Genomic DNA, 20,003 nt, shown 5'->3' on the forward strand with positions numbered 1-20,003 from the left:
GCAAAGTACATGTAGTAAATTAATATTACTGTCTTTCAATGTATAATTAATTACAATGTAACAAGAACACCTTTAAATAACTATCACCTTTAAGTTTGTTGTTTTATTACATTATGCATGTTTACTGTGCAGAATACTGTTGGAGTCTCTATTTTATTTTTGTATGGTTACAGGGTTTCTCTCTGCATTATCTCGAAGGTCGTCTGATAAAGGCGTTTCCTGATTCATCGTCTCGCTCTGCAGGAATCATTTGGCTTGATTTGAGGGAAATCAATTTTATTTCTGATGCTCGTTAGTCACTGGTTCGTACCGTGACACACAGAAGCACAGGGTGTAGAGGTTTATTTAAGTGAAGGTTTGGAGCGAGGATGATGATGATGATAAAATGATTTAGAGGTTGATGATAGGCTGATACATCAGGAACGGCTTCACTTTCTTCTGTACCTGCAAAGACACATAAAAGACTTGAGATGAGACAACAGGCAAAAACACTGTTTCTTATATAAAAACCATCAAGACATTAAGATAAAACAGAACTAAAATAGATTTATTTTCCAACTTGAAATAATTGCAAACAAGTTTAAAATATCTTCAGATAATTTAAATTCCAGAATAAAATATTTGTGTATTTTCATAAAGTATTTAAAATACCCTTTTCCTTATCACACTCCATGCATGTAAAAAAAAAAAAAAAAAAAGATTCTCAATGCAGTAATTTATCAGTGCCAGTATTAAATATATTATTAAATTAAACAAAATCAAAAGTGCAACAAAAATGCATAAATACATTTCACGTTCTTAATCTTTTGTAATTGCAATAAATTGCATGATTTATTCAATTATTTTACTTTGTTTTCCACTACATTTAATTTCAAGGTATTTTATTTTATATTTTATAATTTACTTTAATATAGCAACGTAATTTAAATCCCCCATAATACCCAAATGATGCATTATAGTGTTTTTACATCAGTCTGTTTCCATTGACTGCTCTGTTAATTGAAATAAAAGTCTGACCCTACTAAAAATGTCTTTTTTGTTGCATGCATATCTAAAGGGGAGTTGATTGTAATAAATCTCACCTGGCCTTTGACTTGAAGTGTCCTCCTTTCTTGTTAGGAATGCCGAGTCTCTTCCTGTCCTCGAAGGTCGGCCTAGACAGAGGAATCAGTGTTAGACTCGGAGACAAACACACAATGCCTTGAACTCTTGAGTATCACACACACCCGGCTCTGTACTGCTTCAGAGTTTTCTTGCTGGTGTTCGTGAGCTCCTTATCAAACACGGACTTCTTCTTGCCGCCCTTGTCTTTGGAAACTGGGAGAAGAAAGTTTAAGGAGTCAGGAATTGAATTCAAAGGCATGTTTTCTAAAGCTCAAGCGTTCATCTGCTGACCTTTCTTCACAGGTTCTTCTTCAGGAATGGCTCTGGCGCGCTTCGGCTTGCGATCACGTTTGGCGACTCGTTCGGCGTACATCTGAGACTTCAGCACCTCGAACTGAGCTCGCTCCTCCGCCTGACACACACACACACACACACACGTACGTTAAACATTCAAACACACAGATCTGATGCAGCATGCAGTGCTAGAACTCTTTGATGATTTTGCTAATTTAATTTGTGATGTGCATTAGTGATGCACAAAGCCAGGTCATAAAAGCATAAAGTAAAAAAGAGAGTTTGATGAAATAATCTCACCGTTAACTCTTTCTTCTTGCCCTGTTTCAGGAACTGAGCACGCTTCTTCTTTCCTCTCAGAGCCAAATCAAAATCCTGCAGCGCTTTAGTCACTTTATGACAAAGAACAAGAAAATGAAAGTGTGTGATGAGATGAAAAATGCAAACACACACAAACAATTATTAAAATATTAAATACACAGAGAAATGACGTGTGCTACGTGTTCACAATCGTACTTAGTTTTTTGATAAAGTACTTTTATTCATCAAGGATGCATTAAATTGATCAAAAGTGACAGTAATGCCATTTATAATGTTACAAAAAGACTGAAAAACAAAATGTAGCATCATTTCCAACTAAAATATTGAGCAGAACACCTGTGTTCAACATTGATAATAATCAGAAATGTTTCTTGAGCAGTAAATCATCATATTATTCTGATTTCTGAAGATCATGTGACACTGAAGACTGGAGGAATGATGCTGAAAATACAGCGGAGCATCACAGAAATAAATTACACTTCAACACAGATTCACACAGAAAACAGTCATTTTAAATTAAAATAATATTTCACAATTTTACTGCATGTTTTATTAAATAAATGCGGTCTTAGTGAGCAGAAGAGACCACTTTCAACAAATTCAACTCACTGCGCTCTTTCTTTCTCTCCTCGTGCGTTTGGAACCAGGTTCTTGGCGCCTGTTTCTCGTCTGCAGCCTGAGTTAACCTCTTCTGAGCTGAACTGATCTACACAACAACAGAAAGATGAAACACACACACATCCGGGTTACTACAGGAGCCAAAGTGTGTTAAATCATACATTAATACAAGTGACTCTTTGAAATAAACAGACCTGCGCCTCTGAATGAGCCATTTCCTTTTCCTCCTTCTCCAAGCGTAATACAGCGTACACGTCCTTCTCCAGCTTCTCAATCAGATCCCGAAACTTCAGGATGACCTCTGAGAGACGGCCAGAGAACACACTTTAACAACAGAGTCATCTCTGATACAAAACAATGCATTACATGAGAGCGTTTCAACGGATGAGGATTTATAGCAGTTTTTCAGATCCTTATGATTTTCAGGGATTCTGCAGGTTTTGTGGAGACACTTTTAAGACCATGCAAAGACACTTTAAGGAACACAGTAAGTTGCATTAACAAAACATCGACTGAAATGAGTTTAAACAGCTGTGCACTCAACCATTTGAATATTGAAATGACTTTTAATGCACTTTCTGATCACTCCAGAAAAAAAAAAAAAAGTCATGCTCTTTCTTTGTCATTTTTTTTTTCAATGCAAATGTCTGAAGACTCTTAAATCAGGTTACATTCACTTGAGAAGCAAGTTTTCATTCCTCATTGAGAAGTATTTGTTTAAAAAAAAACAATTTTATAAAATTTCTCAGCTAAAAAAGACTTAATTCTGCTTCTCAAGTAACTGCATCTTGATTTAAGAATGTTAAAATATTTGTATGGGAAAACATCAAAAATGTATTGCCATAAATTCATGAATTTAAGACTAATTAAGATGTTAAAACCCGTGGATTTTGACGGATGTGCAAAGAACCATTCAGACAGGTTTATAAAGTGCATGCATTTAGCAGACGCTTATCCAAAGCGATTTACAGTGCATTCAGTATAAAATGTTTTACCTAACGTGTTCCCTGGGAATCGAACCCACAATCTCTTGCGATGCTATGCAAAAGCTCTACCGCTGAGCCACAGGAACACCATTACCTTGAGGAATGACTCGAGCTTTGACGGCGGTTTTGGCTTTTTTAACAATCTCTTTCAGCATCTTCCTCTCGGTCTCCCCCACGAGGGACACGGATCGTCCCACTTTCCCGGCGCGAGCCGTTCGGCCCACCCTGTGCACGTAATGCTTCACAGTGTTGGGCATGGTGAAGTTTATCACCTGCAAACACACGTGCATTTCAGACCGCGTTCCCCGGGGTTTCACCGACACAGATATTAGATGCAAACCCACCGTCTTGACTCCGTCTATATCCAGACCTCTGGCAGCGACGTCTGTAGCCACTAAAATATCAATCTGCTCGTCCTTGAAACGCCTGAAACACCAGGATGTTGTTCATGCAGCAGTCTATTCAAGGCAAACCTTTGCGTTTCTTTAAATGCATGAAACTCACTTCAGACTTTCCAATCTCTGCGTCTGCGACAGGTTTCCGTGAAGCTCGCCGACCTTTAACCCCATCAGGCCCAGCAGGATGTGCATGCGGTGAGCCTGCTTCTTCGTCTGAGTGAAGAGCATCACGTGATCCTGAAAGGTTCTGGTCAGGAGAGCTGCGGACGAGGACTGGATTTAATACACGTGTTTCAGAATTAAAATCTGAGAACAAATTAGTCCAGGTTTGACTCTGTTCCAAACCCTAGTGCGCTGCCTAACTAGACAGCATTTTTTAGACATCATAAGTTAACTTTGATGACTCTTCAAAACATTAGGCAGCACAATTGTTTGGTTCTGGCCACTGAAACTGCATTGTATTGTTTTTTTCAAATGATTTAAATTTAAACAAATACTACAATCACTAAAACTAAACATAAAATTAAAGCTGAAGAGAAAAATAAAAAACAAATAAAAGTCTAAACAAATAGATTACAAAGTAAAAAAAACAAATACAGTTTAAAATGAAGTTAATCCTAAAATAATAAAATATAAAATTAGCACATACAATTGCTGAAACCTAAAGAAAAGCAATTAAATAATTTTAGGTTGAAGAACTAAAATTACTTTTATTAAACGTACTAACATTTTTAAGTTTAAATACTAAACTTATTTAACAAACTAAAATAAAATTACAAATATCTCTTAAAAAATATATAATATATTAAAAAATATAATCTATCTATATATATATACTAAAAAAATAAAACCGTACTATATACAAAAAAAAAAACTGACAGCAATTAGTTAAAATTAATTTTCCTCAAAGATAATGGGCAGTTTCATAGGAAAGATACCTTATAAATATATTTTAATATTTTGTATTTAAAAAAAGCTATAAAATAATATTATTAGATTTCTTATTTTAGGTTGAAGTATTAAAATTACTTTTATTAAACATACTAACATTTTTAAGTTTAAGTACTAAACTTATTTAACAAACAAATATATATAATTTTTTTTAAAAATTAAACAATATTATATAAAAAAAAACACTGACTGCAATATGCTCAAAATATTTCAAGGAAAGATGCATTATAAATATATTTTAATATTTTTTATTTACATTTTTAATTGTAAATAGCTCAACAATTTGAAAAGAGCACATTCATAAGTGATCATGCATTTTTATTTTTTTGCTAAGAGGAGCACAGTAACGCCAGACTCTACTGGAATCATTGTGAGTGTTTCGTGTGGATCACAAGTGATTTACTATCAATGAACGTCACATCACCCTAAGCAGACAGCAGACCAGCGAGGCCACTAATTAGGGCACCTTACCTGCAACGATCGCCTCTCGGTCTCCTTCTTTATTGGGTCTGATCCTCACAAACTCCTGTCGGAGATACGGAGCCACGTCTGTGTTACTGTTCACAAAGATCCTCACCGGCTGCTTCAGCGACACGGACGCCAGATCCTTCACCTGAGGAGAAACGAGGAAAACACGCCCATGAAGAGCTGTTCTACTAACAGGCAGAGCCAAAAATAACATTATATACGGCACACGACCCATATGATGGATAATATAAGCTTTTGTCAATGAGCAAATATAGAAATAAATCCTGATCTCTAATACTGACCTAATCAAACTGATGGAAATAATCAATAATGTCTGATATTGATATGATCAGTGGTGCAAGCGTTTGGAACGGAATGGTTTTTATAAGAAAACAAGACGATCTCAATTTTAATTTTTATTTTGTCAGTAGAGAAACAAAACAAATGATGATTTTTTTTTATGCATTTGTGAATTTTAATGCATTATTTATTTTTTAATTAATGTACATATTTTATATGCATTTGATATATTTTGATATAGTTATTCGTTGATTTGATTTATATCCATCTATCTTTCTTTCTTATATTTTCACTGGTACATCCAATGTTTGGAACTGATATATATAAAGATATTTATGGGTAATACAAGATGATCTCAATTTTTTTTGTCAGTAAATAAATTATGCTTTTGAAATTGGTATTATGCTATTTATTTAGTTAAATTTTTTGCATTTATTTATTCCTTTATTTCATGCATTTATTTAAAATATTTACATTTCTATATTAATTTATTTGGATGGATTTGTATCACTTTTTACTCTTATTACTTGCATGATAACCTGATTTCGACACAAAGCATTGAGTGAAGTGCAGTCATCACCTCTTCACTCATGGTGGCCGAGAACAGCATGGTCTGTCTCTGATAGGAGCACATCCTGATGATCTCCTTCATCTGCTCCTCGAAGTACTCGTCCAGCATCCTGAGCAAAGACATGTGTGTAAATAACCAGCCGAGCACTGAGCACGTCTCACCTGTGGCTCTCACCTGTCGGCCTCGTCCAGGATGAGGATCTCGATCTGACTGAGCTCAAACGAGGGCGTGTTGTGCAGATGGTCAATCAAGCGTCCAGGTGTAGCGATCAGGACGTCTGGCCCCGCCCTCAGCGCCGCCTCCTGAGACTTCAGGTCCAGCCCACCTGACAGACACATAACAAACATCTCACAACACTTCCTGCATTCGTTTCTTACAGTACATCCACTGCCTCATTATATTCCAAAACCTACAAGTGTCTCGTTTTAACATGTGAAAGACAGAACTAAAGCAACAGGGCCGCTCATAAGCTCATAAAACAACTTAAATATAAGATTAAATACTTGAAATAAATGCATTCTTGACAAACTATATTTAATAAGTAGAAGTTGAAGCAATAAATTACTAAACCAAAAACTGATATAAAACTGAACTGATTTATAAAAAAAATAATACAACATAAAATTAGCACATAGAACTGCTGAAAAAAAAAAAAAAAAGACTAAAAATTAGAAATCTAATAATTTTTTTTTTTTAGTACTAAAATTACTTTTAATAAAAAGGTACTAACATTTTTATGTTTAGGTTTGAGTACTAAACTTATTTCACAAATTGAAATAAAATATAATAAATATATGATATATATATATTTTTTTAATGACAAAAGCACATTATTACTAATACTTTAAAAATAAAACATTTAGAGTTGTTTAAAAAAATAGCTTAAAAATATTAAATTAAACTTAAAGTTTAGGTTGAAGAACTAAAATATTTTTTATATTAAAAAAATATAAATTATAAATGACAAAAGCACATTACTAATATAAAAAAAACATCTAGAGTTGTTTATAAAATGAATTAAGCTAAAAAATAAATAAATAATTTAATATTTAAATTAAAAAAAATAGAAAGTTCACTTGACAACTAAAAAGAGATGCAAATTTAAAAAAAGCTAAATAGAAATGTTTGAAGAACATGAAATAAAAAAATATTTTAAAAAAGTTATAAACATGGCAAGAACACATAACAGTATTACTCACTAAAATAAATAAATATGTTAGGTTTTTATTAAAAGTACTAAAATGGTAAAGTTTAGGTTGAAGTACTAAAATTATTTAAAGAAAATGCTTAAATATATATAAAAAAGGACAAAATTCACATAATTACTAATACTTTTAAATTAAAACATTTAAAATGATAAAAAAGCTAAAATATTACATGAAATAAGATAATATTAAGTTAAAATATTACATTTAAAACTTAATTAGAAAGTTCCCTTGACAACTAAAGAAAAAGGAGAAAAAAAGAAGCTAAACAATCAAAAATATGTAAAAAAAAAATAAATTTAAAAAAAAAAAACTTAAACTTAAGTTTAGAATGAAGTACTAAAAAAACTACAACAAATTTACAAAAAAAAAAAAAAAATTATATATATATATATATATATATATATATATATATATAAAAAGACATGCACATTTGTACATTAAATTGTTGTATTTTTTTTTTTTAATTAATTCTAAATATGGATGAATAGTACAGAAGCTGAAGCGTACCGACGGCCAGACAGGTGCTGATGCTGGTGAACTGAGCCAGCTGGCGAGCGACCGAGTGCACCTGGATGCCCAGCTCTCGGGTCGGCACCAGAACCAGCACACGGGTCACCTGCGTCTCTCTGGGCTTGTAGATCAGACGCTCCAGCACGGGCAGCATGAAGGCCGCCGTCTTACCTGAGACACACACACCAGTCACATCCATCCACAGAAAAACTCTTTCTGGTCAAACCAATCAGACGGAGATCTCACCAGTGCCAGTGGCGGCACATGCACAGATGTCTTTTCCCAGAAGCCCCACAGGGACGCAGGCTTTCTGGATGGGAGTGGGCTGCTTAAAGCCCATAGTAGAGATGGCCTAAAGAAACAAGAAAAAACACTTCAGAAACCCTGTGCATGCTCAACTGAAGACCCAACACAGGGTGCACAGATCGATTCAGATGCTAATGATGATTAACATACCATTAAAACGTTAAAAATGCAACACCACATGCATGTATTCACTGTCATCAAAGCAGTAACTCTTTACACTGCAGCCTAAATAGACATCACTACGTCAAAAACGATAACGAACATTTCAAAATAAATAAATTAAAATTAAATTAATGCATTTAGCAGACTTGCAGTGCATTAAGGCTAACAATTTTTTACCTTACATGAATAAATAAAAAAAATAAACTGATGTTTTTTTCAGAAAACAAAAAAGGAATTTAAGATAAAAATATATATATAAATAAACAATAAAAAACACAAAAGGGTGAAAAGCATCAGATGCATGTGACGTCAGACTCGCCTTCAGTAAAGGTCTGGACAGATTCATATCCTGGAAGGTGAGGTTCTCATCGTACTGAGAGGCGTCTTCAAAAAACGCTTCGGGCTGGAGAGAGAGAGAGAGAGAGAGGGAGAGAGAGAGAGAGAGAGAGAGGGAGAGAGGAGTAAACACTGAGCAAACCTCCAGAAAATCCCATAAACTACAGCAGCTCAGGAGAACCCAGCCATACTCACAGTTTCTGCTGCTTTCCTCTTGCCTTTCTTCTGCTTTTCTCTCAAAGTGTCTGAAAGAAAAGAAAGAGTGGTTTATATACACATATATATAGCACAACTGTTCATAGAGAACAATAATGAAGGCTTTTTGATTGACTGCCAACACACACCTGCTTTCTTGAGCACCTCTTCATCACCTGAGGAGAACTCATCTTCATCTACCTCTTCACCATCATCATCATCATCATCATCATCTCCACCTGATTCTTCATCGTCTTCTTTATCATCATCATCATCATCCTCTTCATTCTCGTTTTCTGGTTTAGAGGCCGAAGCTTCAGTTTTCTTGCTTTCTTTCTGAGTTTTTTCCTGCAAATACAAAGAAATATTTCTGAAGCATTTCAATCCCATACACAAAACCATATAATAAAGATGTGGAAAATAACCTGGAATAAGATATCTGGTGGTCAACATTATGGAAGTTTTTTAAGTCTGTTCTATACACATTTATTTGAGCAAAGATACAGTAAAAAAAAATATGAAAATGTTTTCCAATTTTAAAAAAAAAACTTTTCTATGTGAATATATCATACAATGGCATTAATTTCTGTGATGCTCCGCTGTATTTTCAGCATCATTCCTCCAGTCTTCAGTGTCACATGATCTTCAGAAATCATTCAAGAAACATTTTCAAACTAACTTCTGAAAACTTCTTTCAAAAACGAATCAATGTCTGCTCTCTGAGGCTGCATTTACTTGATCAAAAATACAGTGCTCACAGTAATAGTTACAATGTTTTCCGTCTGAACGCTGAAGCACATCGGCTTACCTCAATCTTGCGCTTTTTCCGCACTTTCTCGATCTTTTCGTCCAGAGTAGTGGGTGCTTTCTGTAAAAGCATGAAGAAGATTATTCAGCGTGACTAACCAGATCCCCAGCTGAGCTGTGAAGTGAGAGTCTCACTCACTCTCTTCTTGAGCTGTGCCATCACATCTGCCATGACCCAGTCCTCGCTGTACAGACCGTCCCGCTCGCCGAACTCGAACCCAGTGCTGAAGTCTCCAGTGCCACGACCCTTCAGAGCGCGCTTCTGCTTACTCAACACGATGGGCTGCTCCTGACGACACACACACACACATACACACACTTTAACACCCTTAACATGGTGCACTGATGGTATCAGACAGCAATACTACGGTCAGGGCTCCAGACTGCGACCAAATGGTCGCATTTTGCGACCAAATTTTGAGAGTGTGCGACTGAATTTTACATCCAGTTGCACATGTGCGACCAGTAGATTTGCACACGCACGCACGCACGCACACACACTTGCACACATACTAATGAGACGCGAGCACACACTCGCGTCTCATTGAGTGATGCCTGTCTGTGAGGCGGCAAATGCGTGTGAGAAGAATAGGGAATGGCCACTGCAAGTGGCTAAAATCTGTGGAGGGGGAGGGGCCTAGAGATAATTGAGCGCGCGTAAACATCTGTGGGAAGGAAACAGAGACAAATATCATCACAACCTGATATGTGCGTGCGTCTGAGCTATGAGCAAGCGAACTATTGATTCGTTCTTCCGACCTGCGGCTAGTGTACCAGTGCCAGAGTCTACAGTGTCACCGTCAGATGATGATTCAGAGTCAGAGGTTGGTGTGGCGAAAAAAAGTCCGCACCAGGGCCGGCCCGCGGCATAGGCAAATGCTAAGGGCGCCACTCATCCATAGGGGCGCCAGAATGAGTGAATTTTTTTTTTTTTTTTTTTACCTATATTTTTTTATAATAGGATACTATTTAAAAACCAACAATTCGAAACACTTCCAAATAAAGCAAAAAAAAAAAAAAAAAAAAAAAAAAGTCTGGCTCTTCAATCTTCCCCCACCCATCGAGTGCTTGAAGTGCGTCAGAAACAGAGCGCGCGCACGATTAGTTGTTGGTAATTTGTTGTGTAGCGTGCCCGACGCCACATCCAATGTAGACAGCACTGTTTTTGTTAACACACAGCTCGTAGAAACGGGCCTGGCAGCTCGCGCCAGTTCTAGACACGGTGAAAGTTTCCTGATTGTGACGCAAGGCCGAATTTACATGACACATTATAAATGATCATAGTCTGCGATAGATACACTGCCAAAAAGAAGAGAAGAGGATAAAGACAGAGGTAAAGAGATGTAGTGAAAGAACAATTTATTGAATAGGAGTAAGATACTATAATTTCATGGCAGTTATTTTTACCTTAAACTTAATGTTAGCAGTTGTTCTGAGTTCTGAGTCCCCAGACTGTGATTTTGTACAATCTTGTCAGTTTTAAGACGCATTTTTTATTATCACTTTTTTTTAAATAATGTTTTACTCTACAGTTGTGCAGTTTTGGGGGGGATACAGTACAGGCCAAAAGTTTTGAAACATTACTATTTTTTTAAGTTTTTGAAAGACGTTTCTTCTGCTCATCAAGCCTGCATTTATTTGATCAAAAATACAGAAAAAAATGTAATATTGTGATATATTATTACAATTTAAAATAATTTGTTTTCATTTATCATCATTACTCCATTCTTCAGTGTCACATGTGACATCCAGTCTATCACATGATCCTTTAGAAATCATTCTAATATGATGATTTATTATGAGTGTTGGAAACAGTTCTGCTGTAGTGTGTGTATGTGTGTGTATATATATATATATATATATATATATATATATATATATATATATATATATATATATATATACACATGTACATACATACATACACATGGGGCGCCAGGTAAAATCATGCCTAGGGCAGCAAATTGGTCAGGGCCGGCCCTGATCCACACTCACCATTTTCGAGAAGACTGGCTGTAAGAATTCAGATACTGAGGTACTATAAGCATTAGAACTACCTTTCACCAAATACAAAAGCCAGTTCGACCTTCAAAGGAAGAATGGCTTAAAACTTAACGAAACATACAACAACGATACAGCATGCACACAAACTTTTTTACTATGCACATTTTTTATTCTGAGTGTATGGAATTTTGTTTACTATTTGTACTGTCTTGACAGCGATGGTGCTGTCAGTTTACCTTGTTGTTGCATCTTCAAAAGTGCAGAATAAAATGTGACACTGAATTTGAAACAGCACATTGTAATTTCTGCATCTATTATTAAAGTATTTATTAGTAATACAGTGGAAATTAGTAGATTTGGTTAGCATTTTGATTTACGGTGTGCGCCCCTAAATTTTCTGGTTGTGCCCCTAAAATTTTCAGTTGGGGGCCACTGTGCTCCTAGTGAAAAAAGTTAGTCTGGAGCCCTGACTACGGTACTTCAAAAGACATCATTCATCTAAGATGGTATTTGCATGTATGTACATGGTCATATTTGCATATACATGGTCATATACCATGGTACTCCCCATTAGGGATGTTCATTTTTAACCAGTTAACCGTTAATCCACCGTTAACAATTTTGAACAATCAGTTAAACAGTTTTTAAAAAATTATTTAATTTCAGTCATTTATTAAAAAAAAAAAAAAATGGGTTGCTGTTTTGTTTAAATGGGTTACATTTTACAAAAAATTTACTAAACACAATTTTTTTTTTTTGAGACACATGAAAATAAACATACGTCGCGTAGCCTATTAATAAGTCTCATTTCATTATTTAATTTAAATTAGGCCTAATGCTGACGCTAAATGTTTACAAAAATTATAATAAACAATGTAAACATAGCTTTGTTATTTTAGTTCCCCTCACTCCGCAACAAATAATTTCAATTAAAAGTAGCTTATATATATATATATATATATATATATATATATATATATATATATATATATATATATATATATATATATATATATATATATATATATATATATATATATATATATATATAAAAGAATGAAAAAAAAATAGCCTATAAGAGGTTATAGCAAAATATACGATAAGCTAAAACAAATTAATTTAGGCTAAAATAAAACCGAAAACCAACATCGGGTGTCTTATTCGTCACAAAACCAAATGTTTCCGTATTTGAATGCCAAATTATTATTTATTATAGCCTACTTCACTTGTGTTCCAATATCTATTTTTTTTTCTTTCTTTTTTTTTTTTGCATAAGATCACACTTAACAGCACAGATTTTATTACATATTTTTAAACTGCGCTGTGTTTTTCCCCAATATGTTTGACTGACTGTATTTTATTATAATAATCAACAGAATACATTGTCTACAGACTAGAGTTTTTTCCTTCTAACAGTGGAAGCAACTTCTTTTAGTCAAAGATAATCGGAATTGTAAAAAGGTTGCCTTTGTGTACAATCACAATAAACAAATCTTTGTGCGTAAAATACGCCCATAGAAAAAATAGGATGATGCTTTCCGCCATCTGTTTCCTTTCACGCAGCACAAAAATTTACCAAAACTTTGTCTTATTTGTTCTTTTTCATAATTATTCAAGTTAAAATATTAGGGCTGCAACTAACGATTATTTTGATAATCGATTAATCTGTCGATTATTTTTACGATTAATCGATTAATCGGTTTATGTACTTATATTTTAGTTTTTTCCATTTTTTCCCCAAGTAAATTATTAATAAAGGGTCTTTATCATTCAGCATAGATTTTTAAGAGATTTTAACCATTTTGCATTGTCATATCCTCATCAAAAATATACCTGGAGTTGTTTTATTATGTTAGTAATCCTTTGTCGAACTCTTCTGCAATCAAAACACTGACCCATACTCTAGCAAAATTCACAAGGAGATTTCAAATATTGTTTTCACCATGGCAGTCCTTAGAGCTCCTAAAGTAATTTAACATCCCAAACAAAGCTTAAGGAATCTTTGAGAACATATTTTCACGAAGTATAAGGATAAAACAGAATAAAATTGCAGTGCATTGTATTTTATTATTTACTGGGAAAAAGCTTTGTAGCTTATGCTGTGAAATTGTAAACAATCCTTCGAAAAAAAAGTGCCAATGGCATGAAACCTGAATGGAACTCACAATTTAAAGTAAAATCCATCAGAAGGTTGTCCAGAAAAAAAAAATTGGGACACACACAAAAAACCTGCTGTGTGAAAAAGAGCAGTGAATACTTAGAAAAGAAGTGCATTTTAAATATTTTTTTTTATATTTATATATGCATAATGGATATACACTACACATATTTACATTTAATCATTTAGCAGACACTTTTATCCAAAGCGACTTACAAATGAGAACAATAGAAGCAGTCAGGTAAACAAGAGAACAACAACAGTATACAAGTGCCATGACAAGTCTCAGTTAGTCTAGTCTATATATATATATATATATATTATTTTTATTAAATGAAAAGACAAGAAAAGGAAAAGTGCTGTTGTTAGTTGGTTAAGTGCAGGCGAAAAAGATGAGTCTTTAGATGTTTCTCGAAAATGAGTAAAGACTCAGCTGTACGAATTGAGATTGGGAGGTCATTCCACTACCTGGGCACAGTCCAGGAAAAGGTCCCGTGAGAGTGATTTTGAACTTTTTTTTTTTTTTTGCATGTAATTAATCGCGATTAATCGTTTGACAGCGCTACTCAAAACACGGTAAGTTACATCCTTAAACAACGTAGTACCATGATGGTGCACACCAAAAAACATAGTTTTACCATAGTTCAATGCTCAAAACAGAGCACTAACTTGGAGCATCGTCAAACAACATAATTTACCATGCTTATATACACCTCGACACATGGTAATACCAAGGTAAATTCTCAAACAACGTAGCATCACCACGATACAGGCCAAAATAAAACCTCTAACAGCAGTAAAGTGAACTTACGGCTTCTTCGTCAGACGCTGAGTCCGGATCGTCAGGAACTTCATCATTATCATCGATAGTTCTGATCAGATCCAGATCGGAAAACATCTTTGTGCTGCTCTCGCGAAATAAACTTCACACACTCCGAAACTATATAGAAATATAGAGTATATATTTACAAGTAAACCTAACTACCTAATAAAGGAGACTTTATCTTACAGTTTAAGAAATATTAAGCATATAGTTGTGTGTTTGACACACGAGCAGCGTCCAACGCTGACTTCCACACGTGCGTCGCTGAAGAGGCGGATCTGCGTCATTCTCTCACGGCTCTCGATCAGCGGCTGCAGCGGCCTCGTGAGAGCACACTGACACCTAGCGGCGCGGAGGACGCCTCTTCTTCTGATACATCATTTTAACACAAAACCACGATTAAAATTACATGAAGTCAGTTAAGACTGCAGATGACTGCATATGTACTTTAGACGGTCTCTGAATAAAAAATGTCATTAAAACAATCAAAAAAGAAATAAAGAAAAAATAATAATAATATTGTTCATTGTTGTCCTTTCAGAGAAACGTTTTGAGTCCCAGGATTCGTTTTACAACCTAGTAGAAAAATATATAGATAAATAAGTATAAAATATAATAAACTAGCAACTTAATTAAAAACAAAAAAAACAAGTAAAAAATTAAAATTACGCCATTTAAAACACTAACACTATTAGTCACAATAACAATTAAAACAAAAAAGGTAAAAAAACAATTCATCTGAACATTTGCATCACGTTTACAAATGCCTCTGTGCCATTTGTCAGTGTAAATGCACATTTGAACAATAAATGAATGTTTTTCATACCAAGTGGCTGAATTTTAAAGTGAAAGTAATAAAGTGCACAAATAAACTTCCACGAGTTTTAAAAAATAAACTATTATATTAATATCCTATGCCTCTGAAAATGTCGAACAGAAAATCAGCTTGAAAGTTTTATTTCTTCATTAAGAGGGTGGGTCTCTAAAATTAACTTCATGCATCATCCAAACGGGTCTTTGCATCACTATACTTTCATATAAAAACTGATATATAGTGATACATTATGAATATAAAAACTCAAAAAGTTTAAAACAGTAAAAAAATACATTAAAATACTATAAAGTTATACAATTCTACATTTAAAACAACTATATATTTACAAAAAGCTGAATGCATAAATTCTACCTCTCACAGAACTGTTAATTAGACAGATTAAAAGAACATTAGAAACACTGAAATATTAATAAACGTAATTTAGTAGCATCAGAACAATTTAATTGGCACTTGTTTAATTTTTATATTTAAAACGGTAAATATTTTGTTTAATTGGTATCAACTGAAAGCAAAACAAATGAGTCTTATTAAAACAAATGTCAATTTGACGCTTTATTTAAAAAAGGAAGGAAATTACAAAATACAAAAAAACAAACTATACAAGATCTTGCAGCCAAACTGTCCCATACAAGGAAGAGATGCACCGCAGATGTTTAAGGTCTGGGAGGATGCATGCCTGGAGGAGGAGGACCTGGGGAAACACAAAGGACAAATTCAAAATCAAAAGCAGTTTATTTTGTTATTATTTTGTGCTATAACTAGTATTAAAGAAGAGCTGATCAGTTCACGTGCATCTGTTAAACGTCACTCCACATTAAACAGCGCCAAAACAACATTTATTGTTTGAATACTGACAGGCAGAATTTAAAGCACAATTGCGATTTATTTGGATGGAAGCCGTGTTTCAATGTTGCATCCATTAACTGAAACAGAATTCTTGGGATCAATAGTTTCATAAAAACGAGAATCAATACAAACAAAAGACATCAATATTTTTACTCAGCCCTAGTATATAGACATAAGACCTAGTAAACCTAACGAAAAACTCACCTCTCATTCCAGGAGGAGGCGGCCTCATGCCAGGAGGCATTCCCATCGGAGCGCCGCGGCCGGGCGGCATTCCCATCGGCGGTCCCATGGGCGGCCGCATGCCTGGAGGAGGACCCATCATACCTGCAGCAGAGCGAAGCGTGAGCACGAGGGTGAACCCTAACCATCACCCCGCATGATGCCAGCCATGTGATTCTGAGCTCAGCGTAATCCTGCTACCACTCGAGCGGACTCGTCATCAGCCTCAGAAAACATTGATGTCATCACAGCCGCCGAATCAGCACAGCCGTCAGAAACACACAGCGGCAGATCGAGACACTCACCCGGAGGAGGCGCTCCTCGGCCCATCGGAGGAGGAAGAGGTCCACCCCGGCCCGGAGGATACTGTGTGGGAGCGCCCGCTATACTGACCCCCACAGCCGTGCCCCGCCCCTGAGGGGTCATGACCTGAGACCGAGAGAGAGAAAGGACATGTTTCAGACAAGAGAAGGATGATACGGGTCACACTCTAATAAACTGAATTGTAATAAAATAACATTTATTTTTATTGCCATGTCAGCATTTAAGTCCAACTTAAATTCTGAGTATGGGTCACTTCACATCTTCCTCGCAAAAACTGAGCAACAATAATACAAGAGTTACAAAAACACCAAATAAAAACTAAGAAAACCAAAAAATACAGCAGTTAGAATTGTTAAAATTATTATTTATTTTTTTTTATATATAAATGTGATAAATTCTAAATTATTTTCTAGTAAAATCTCACAAAAAAAAACTTTGAGTGAATGCACTTTAAAAACATTATATAAAATATAAATAATTAACCAATTAACTGTAAATCTAACATGGTAACAAAACTACAATTTAAATATTACAAAAAAATCATATATAATATGAAAGATACATTTCAATTAAAATAAAAATTTTAATTGCATCCCAATTAAATGTTGATGTATAAAGTAGTGTAAAATATTTTAAAGAAAAAGCCAATTCAGTAAAAACGGAATACATATAATGAAACAAAAATCTGGCTATGACTCCCAATAAGAACCGATCAAAAAAAAAATATTTTGTAAAATGTGAAAAAATTATTTATAGCTCATCCAAACAGTTTTTTATTTCACTTGCACATTTAAAAAAATATATATATTTTAACATATTGTGCATTAACAAATAATTACATTCAACAGTAAAATTCTAAAACTCTTAAACAATGGCCCACAGAAATCTCAGAATGAAAAAAATAAATAAATAACAATTAGAAGCAAAAGTCATTTTAAACTGTACCTGCTGTGATGGGCCCCCGACTCCCCTCACGGGGCCAGCGAGTCCAGCGGGGGCCTGTCCCATCGGAGCGCCGGCGGGAACGCCTCGCCCCGCAGCCCTGCCGACCCCAGGACCCCCTGCGACTCCTGCCAGCGGCACACGGGCGATGCCAGTCTGAACACAAACACCACGTCACTCTCTACACTCACACTGAGTCCAATACTAGTGTCTAATTCACATCATCGGCATCAGACTCAGAGCAGACTCACGTCTTTAGGAGGCGGTCCTTCTACAGTCAAAGAAACCAGATTCTCTCCTCGGAGCAGAACCAGACCCAGAACCCTCTTCTCCTCTCGCTCCGGCTGCTTGGAGTTCTTGGGTCTGTGAAGGACACAGACGGGAATATACTGATCCATGAGTATGGAATAATTTAATAGATTCTTAAAAAACAATGCACGCCTCGGAAAGCAAGATTCTTCATGAACAGCGGCGCTGTGTGAGAGGTCATGTACCTAAAATCCCCAGAGTAATGTTCAGGATGGACTTACTTGATCTTTCTGAACTCGTCGCAGTCACACAGGATCAGGTTCATGTGTTTGTCGAACGCTTTGAACGTGCCGATGAAGATTCGTCCGTCCTGAAGGATACAGCGCATCCGGAAGTCGATGTGCTGCAACATCTTACTGCTCTTACCCACCGTCTGGGAGACAAGAAAGAGTTAAAAACAACATTACAGACACACGCGCATCAAACTGACATCTACCAGTGGGAACGAATAGGACTTTTATTTTAGAATTTACTCTGTTCAAGGAACACACGTTATTCTTAATGTCCATTGTGTTTTGGAAGTTTATTTCAAAAAGAGAAATACATAAGTTAACGTGAATACCTAAAGAATGCAAATCTATTAATCAGAAAATCAATCAATCGAAACACTATTAACTAGGACGGAAGTGATATAAAAGGCAAAATAAAAGTCTTCTCGGTTAACAGATTACAGGAAAGATAGTAAACAATATACTTAAACTCCGAGAACGTGCTACAAACTTAATTTATACATTTGTATTCAGATTTGTAAAATTATTGAATCATATTAAATTATTTAATTCGAACTGTGTGCTAACAGAGCAAAAAACGACGCTCATATTAGCGTTCATTCACAGTCTAAAAACTGGATTTTAGAAAAAGATTACTGCATTTTGTTTCAGAATCAAACTATTATTATTTCTAATGCGTTTTAAATTCCTTGTTTGATTTGTTTTCGGCTGCTTTCGTCTAAGAAAATAGCGAGCTGTTTTGTCCTACGTAGAAACGACGTAACGATGACGTAAGATACACAGTTTTAATTCAGAATCTTCACTTAATCGCAGAAATATTAAGAGGGATGTTTAATCGGACACTAATAAGGCAGATAACGAAGTCTTACCATGATTGCTGTTCGGATGACTCCGATTGTAATCGGATTCTGCCAAACTGGTTAAAAAATTGACCCGCGAACCTCCGCTGAGTCTTTTAACTGAGCGCGACGCGAAAAGAGTCCGACCGGAAACACGGAACACGATCTAAAACTGTCCGCTTCCGTCTGACGCACCTTCTGATAGTACATTTTACGATTATAATTATAATTATAATTATTATTTTTCTTTAATCAAGCTTCTTTTTAGCGAAATAAAAAAATCACTGTCACACAACATATGATCACAGAAAAAAATATATATATACATACATACATACATACATATATATATATATATATATATATATATACATATAGACAGGGGCGGATCTAGAAAAATATTGATGGGTGGCGAGAAGTGGGCAGGAATTTTTGAGGGATGGCAACATATGGCAGACGTATATATACTGAATTTAGTCACAGTTTGATGATAAATATATGTGCACACTTCAAAAGCACACAGGCTATCATTTACAAAATTAATCTAATGCAATCAATGTCTTGCATTTGAAACAGTTATAACAAACATTACAAACATATAAGGAATAAGTGACCATACCCCATAAGCACCACCACACTCACTAATGCATACAGTATGCATCAACATGTAATTAAGAGCATTGTAAAAGGTTCAGTGTTATCAATATGTCAATTTATTATAAGAAACACAAGATTTTAACAGCCAATGACATTTCAGGCTGGGGAGACTCAACTGATTTTCTACTGTTTAGTGTTAATCATCATCTAACTCAACCAGTCAAGAGCTACATTTAGCCTTATGTTATATGTGTGTGTGTGTAGTAGAGCACATTCCCAGAGACGTGTATAACAACACCTTAAGGGTTCCCATAAGCAGGATTTATTGTTGTGCCCCCC

General features: G+C 35.2%; 2 protein-coding genes across 2 annotated transcripts; both read right to left on the bottom strand.

The window, feature by feature from the left end:
* Window positions 1-151: 151 nt before the first annotated feature.
* On the bottom strand, window positions 152-14,809 carry LOC113071348 (probable ATP-dependent RNA helicase DDX27). The gene is made up of 21 exons (XM_026244712.1): window positions 14,509-14,809; window positions 9,675-9,824; window positions 9,537-9,596; window positions 8,878-9,076; window positions 8,729-8,778; window positions 8,517-8,600; window positions 7,976-8,081; window positions 7,727-7,900; window positions 6,186-6,336; window positions 6,021-6,120; window positions 5,144-5,285; window positions 3,828-3,981; window positions 3,668-3,749; window positions 3,418-3,595; window positions 2,532-2,638; window positions 2,329-2,425; window positions 1,699-1,790; window positions 1,396-1,516; window positions 1,227-1,317; window positions 1,083-1,154; window positions 152-444 (listed from the first exon to the last, which is right to left on the bottom strand). Exons 1-21 carry the CDS (start codon window positions 14,593-14,595, stop codon window positions 429-431), a joined length of 2,313 nt encoding a protein of 770 aa, XP_026100497.1. The 5' UTR covers window positions 14,596-14,809; the 3' UTR covers window positions 152-428.
* A 1,068-nt stretch (window positions 14,810-15,877) lies between these two features.
* On the bottom strand, window positions 15,878-19,246 carry LOC113071349 (small nuclear ribonucleoprotein-associated protein B'-like). The gene is made up of 7 exons (XM_026244713.1): window positions 19,098-19,246; window positions 18,220-18,371; window positions 17,941-18,052; window positions 17,693-17,845; window positions 16,729-16,852; window positions 16,406-16,528; window positions 15,878-16,046 (listed from the first exon to the last, which is right to left on the bottom strand). Exons 1-7 carry the CDS (start codon window positions 19,098-19,100, stop codon window positions 16,009-16,011), a joined length of 705 nt encoding a protein of 234 aa, XP_026100498.1. The 5' UTR covers window positions 19,101-19,246; the 3' UTR covers window positions 15,878-16,008.
* Window positions 19,247-20,003: the final 757 nt, after the last annotated feature.

Source organism: Carassius auratus, unplaced genomic scaffold (assembly GCF_003368295.1).
Source record: "Carassius auratus strain Wakin unplaced genomic scaffold, ASM336829v1 scaf_tig00007209, whole genome shotgun sequence".
Lineage (NCBI taxonomy): Eukaryota > Metazoa > Chordata > Actinopteri > Cypriniformes > Cyprinidae > Carassius > Carassius auratus.

Excerpts from the sequence above, each read along its gene's own strand:
- LOC113071348 (XM_026244712.1), bottom strand. The coding sequence starts at position 14,595 with ATGTTTTCCGATCTGGATCTGATCAGAACTATCGATGATAATGATGAA. Across the intron at positions 8,082-8,516 it reads TGTCCAGACCTTTACTGAAG|GCCATCTCTACTATGGGCTT; the intron begins GCGAGTCTGACG and ends TTGTTTCTTTAG. Across the intron at positions 7,901-7,975 it reads ATGTGCCGCCACTGGCACTG|GTAAGACGGCGGCCTTCATG; the intron begins GTGAGATCTCCG and ends TGTGTGTCTCAG.
- LOC113071349 (XM_026244713.1), bottom strand. Across the intron at positions 18,053-18,219 it reads GACGAGTTCAGAAAGATCAA|ACCCAAGAACTCCAAGCAGC; the intron begins GTAAGTCCATCC and ends TGTCCTTCACAG. Across the intron at positions 16,529-16,728 it reads CCGAGGAGCGCCTCCTCCGG|GTATGATGGGTCCTCCTCCA; the intron begins GTGAGTGTCTCG and ends GCTCTGCTGCAG.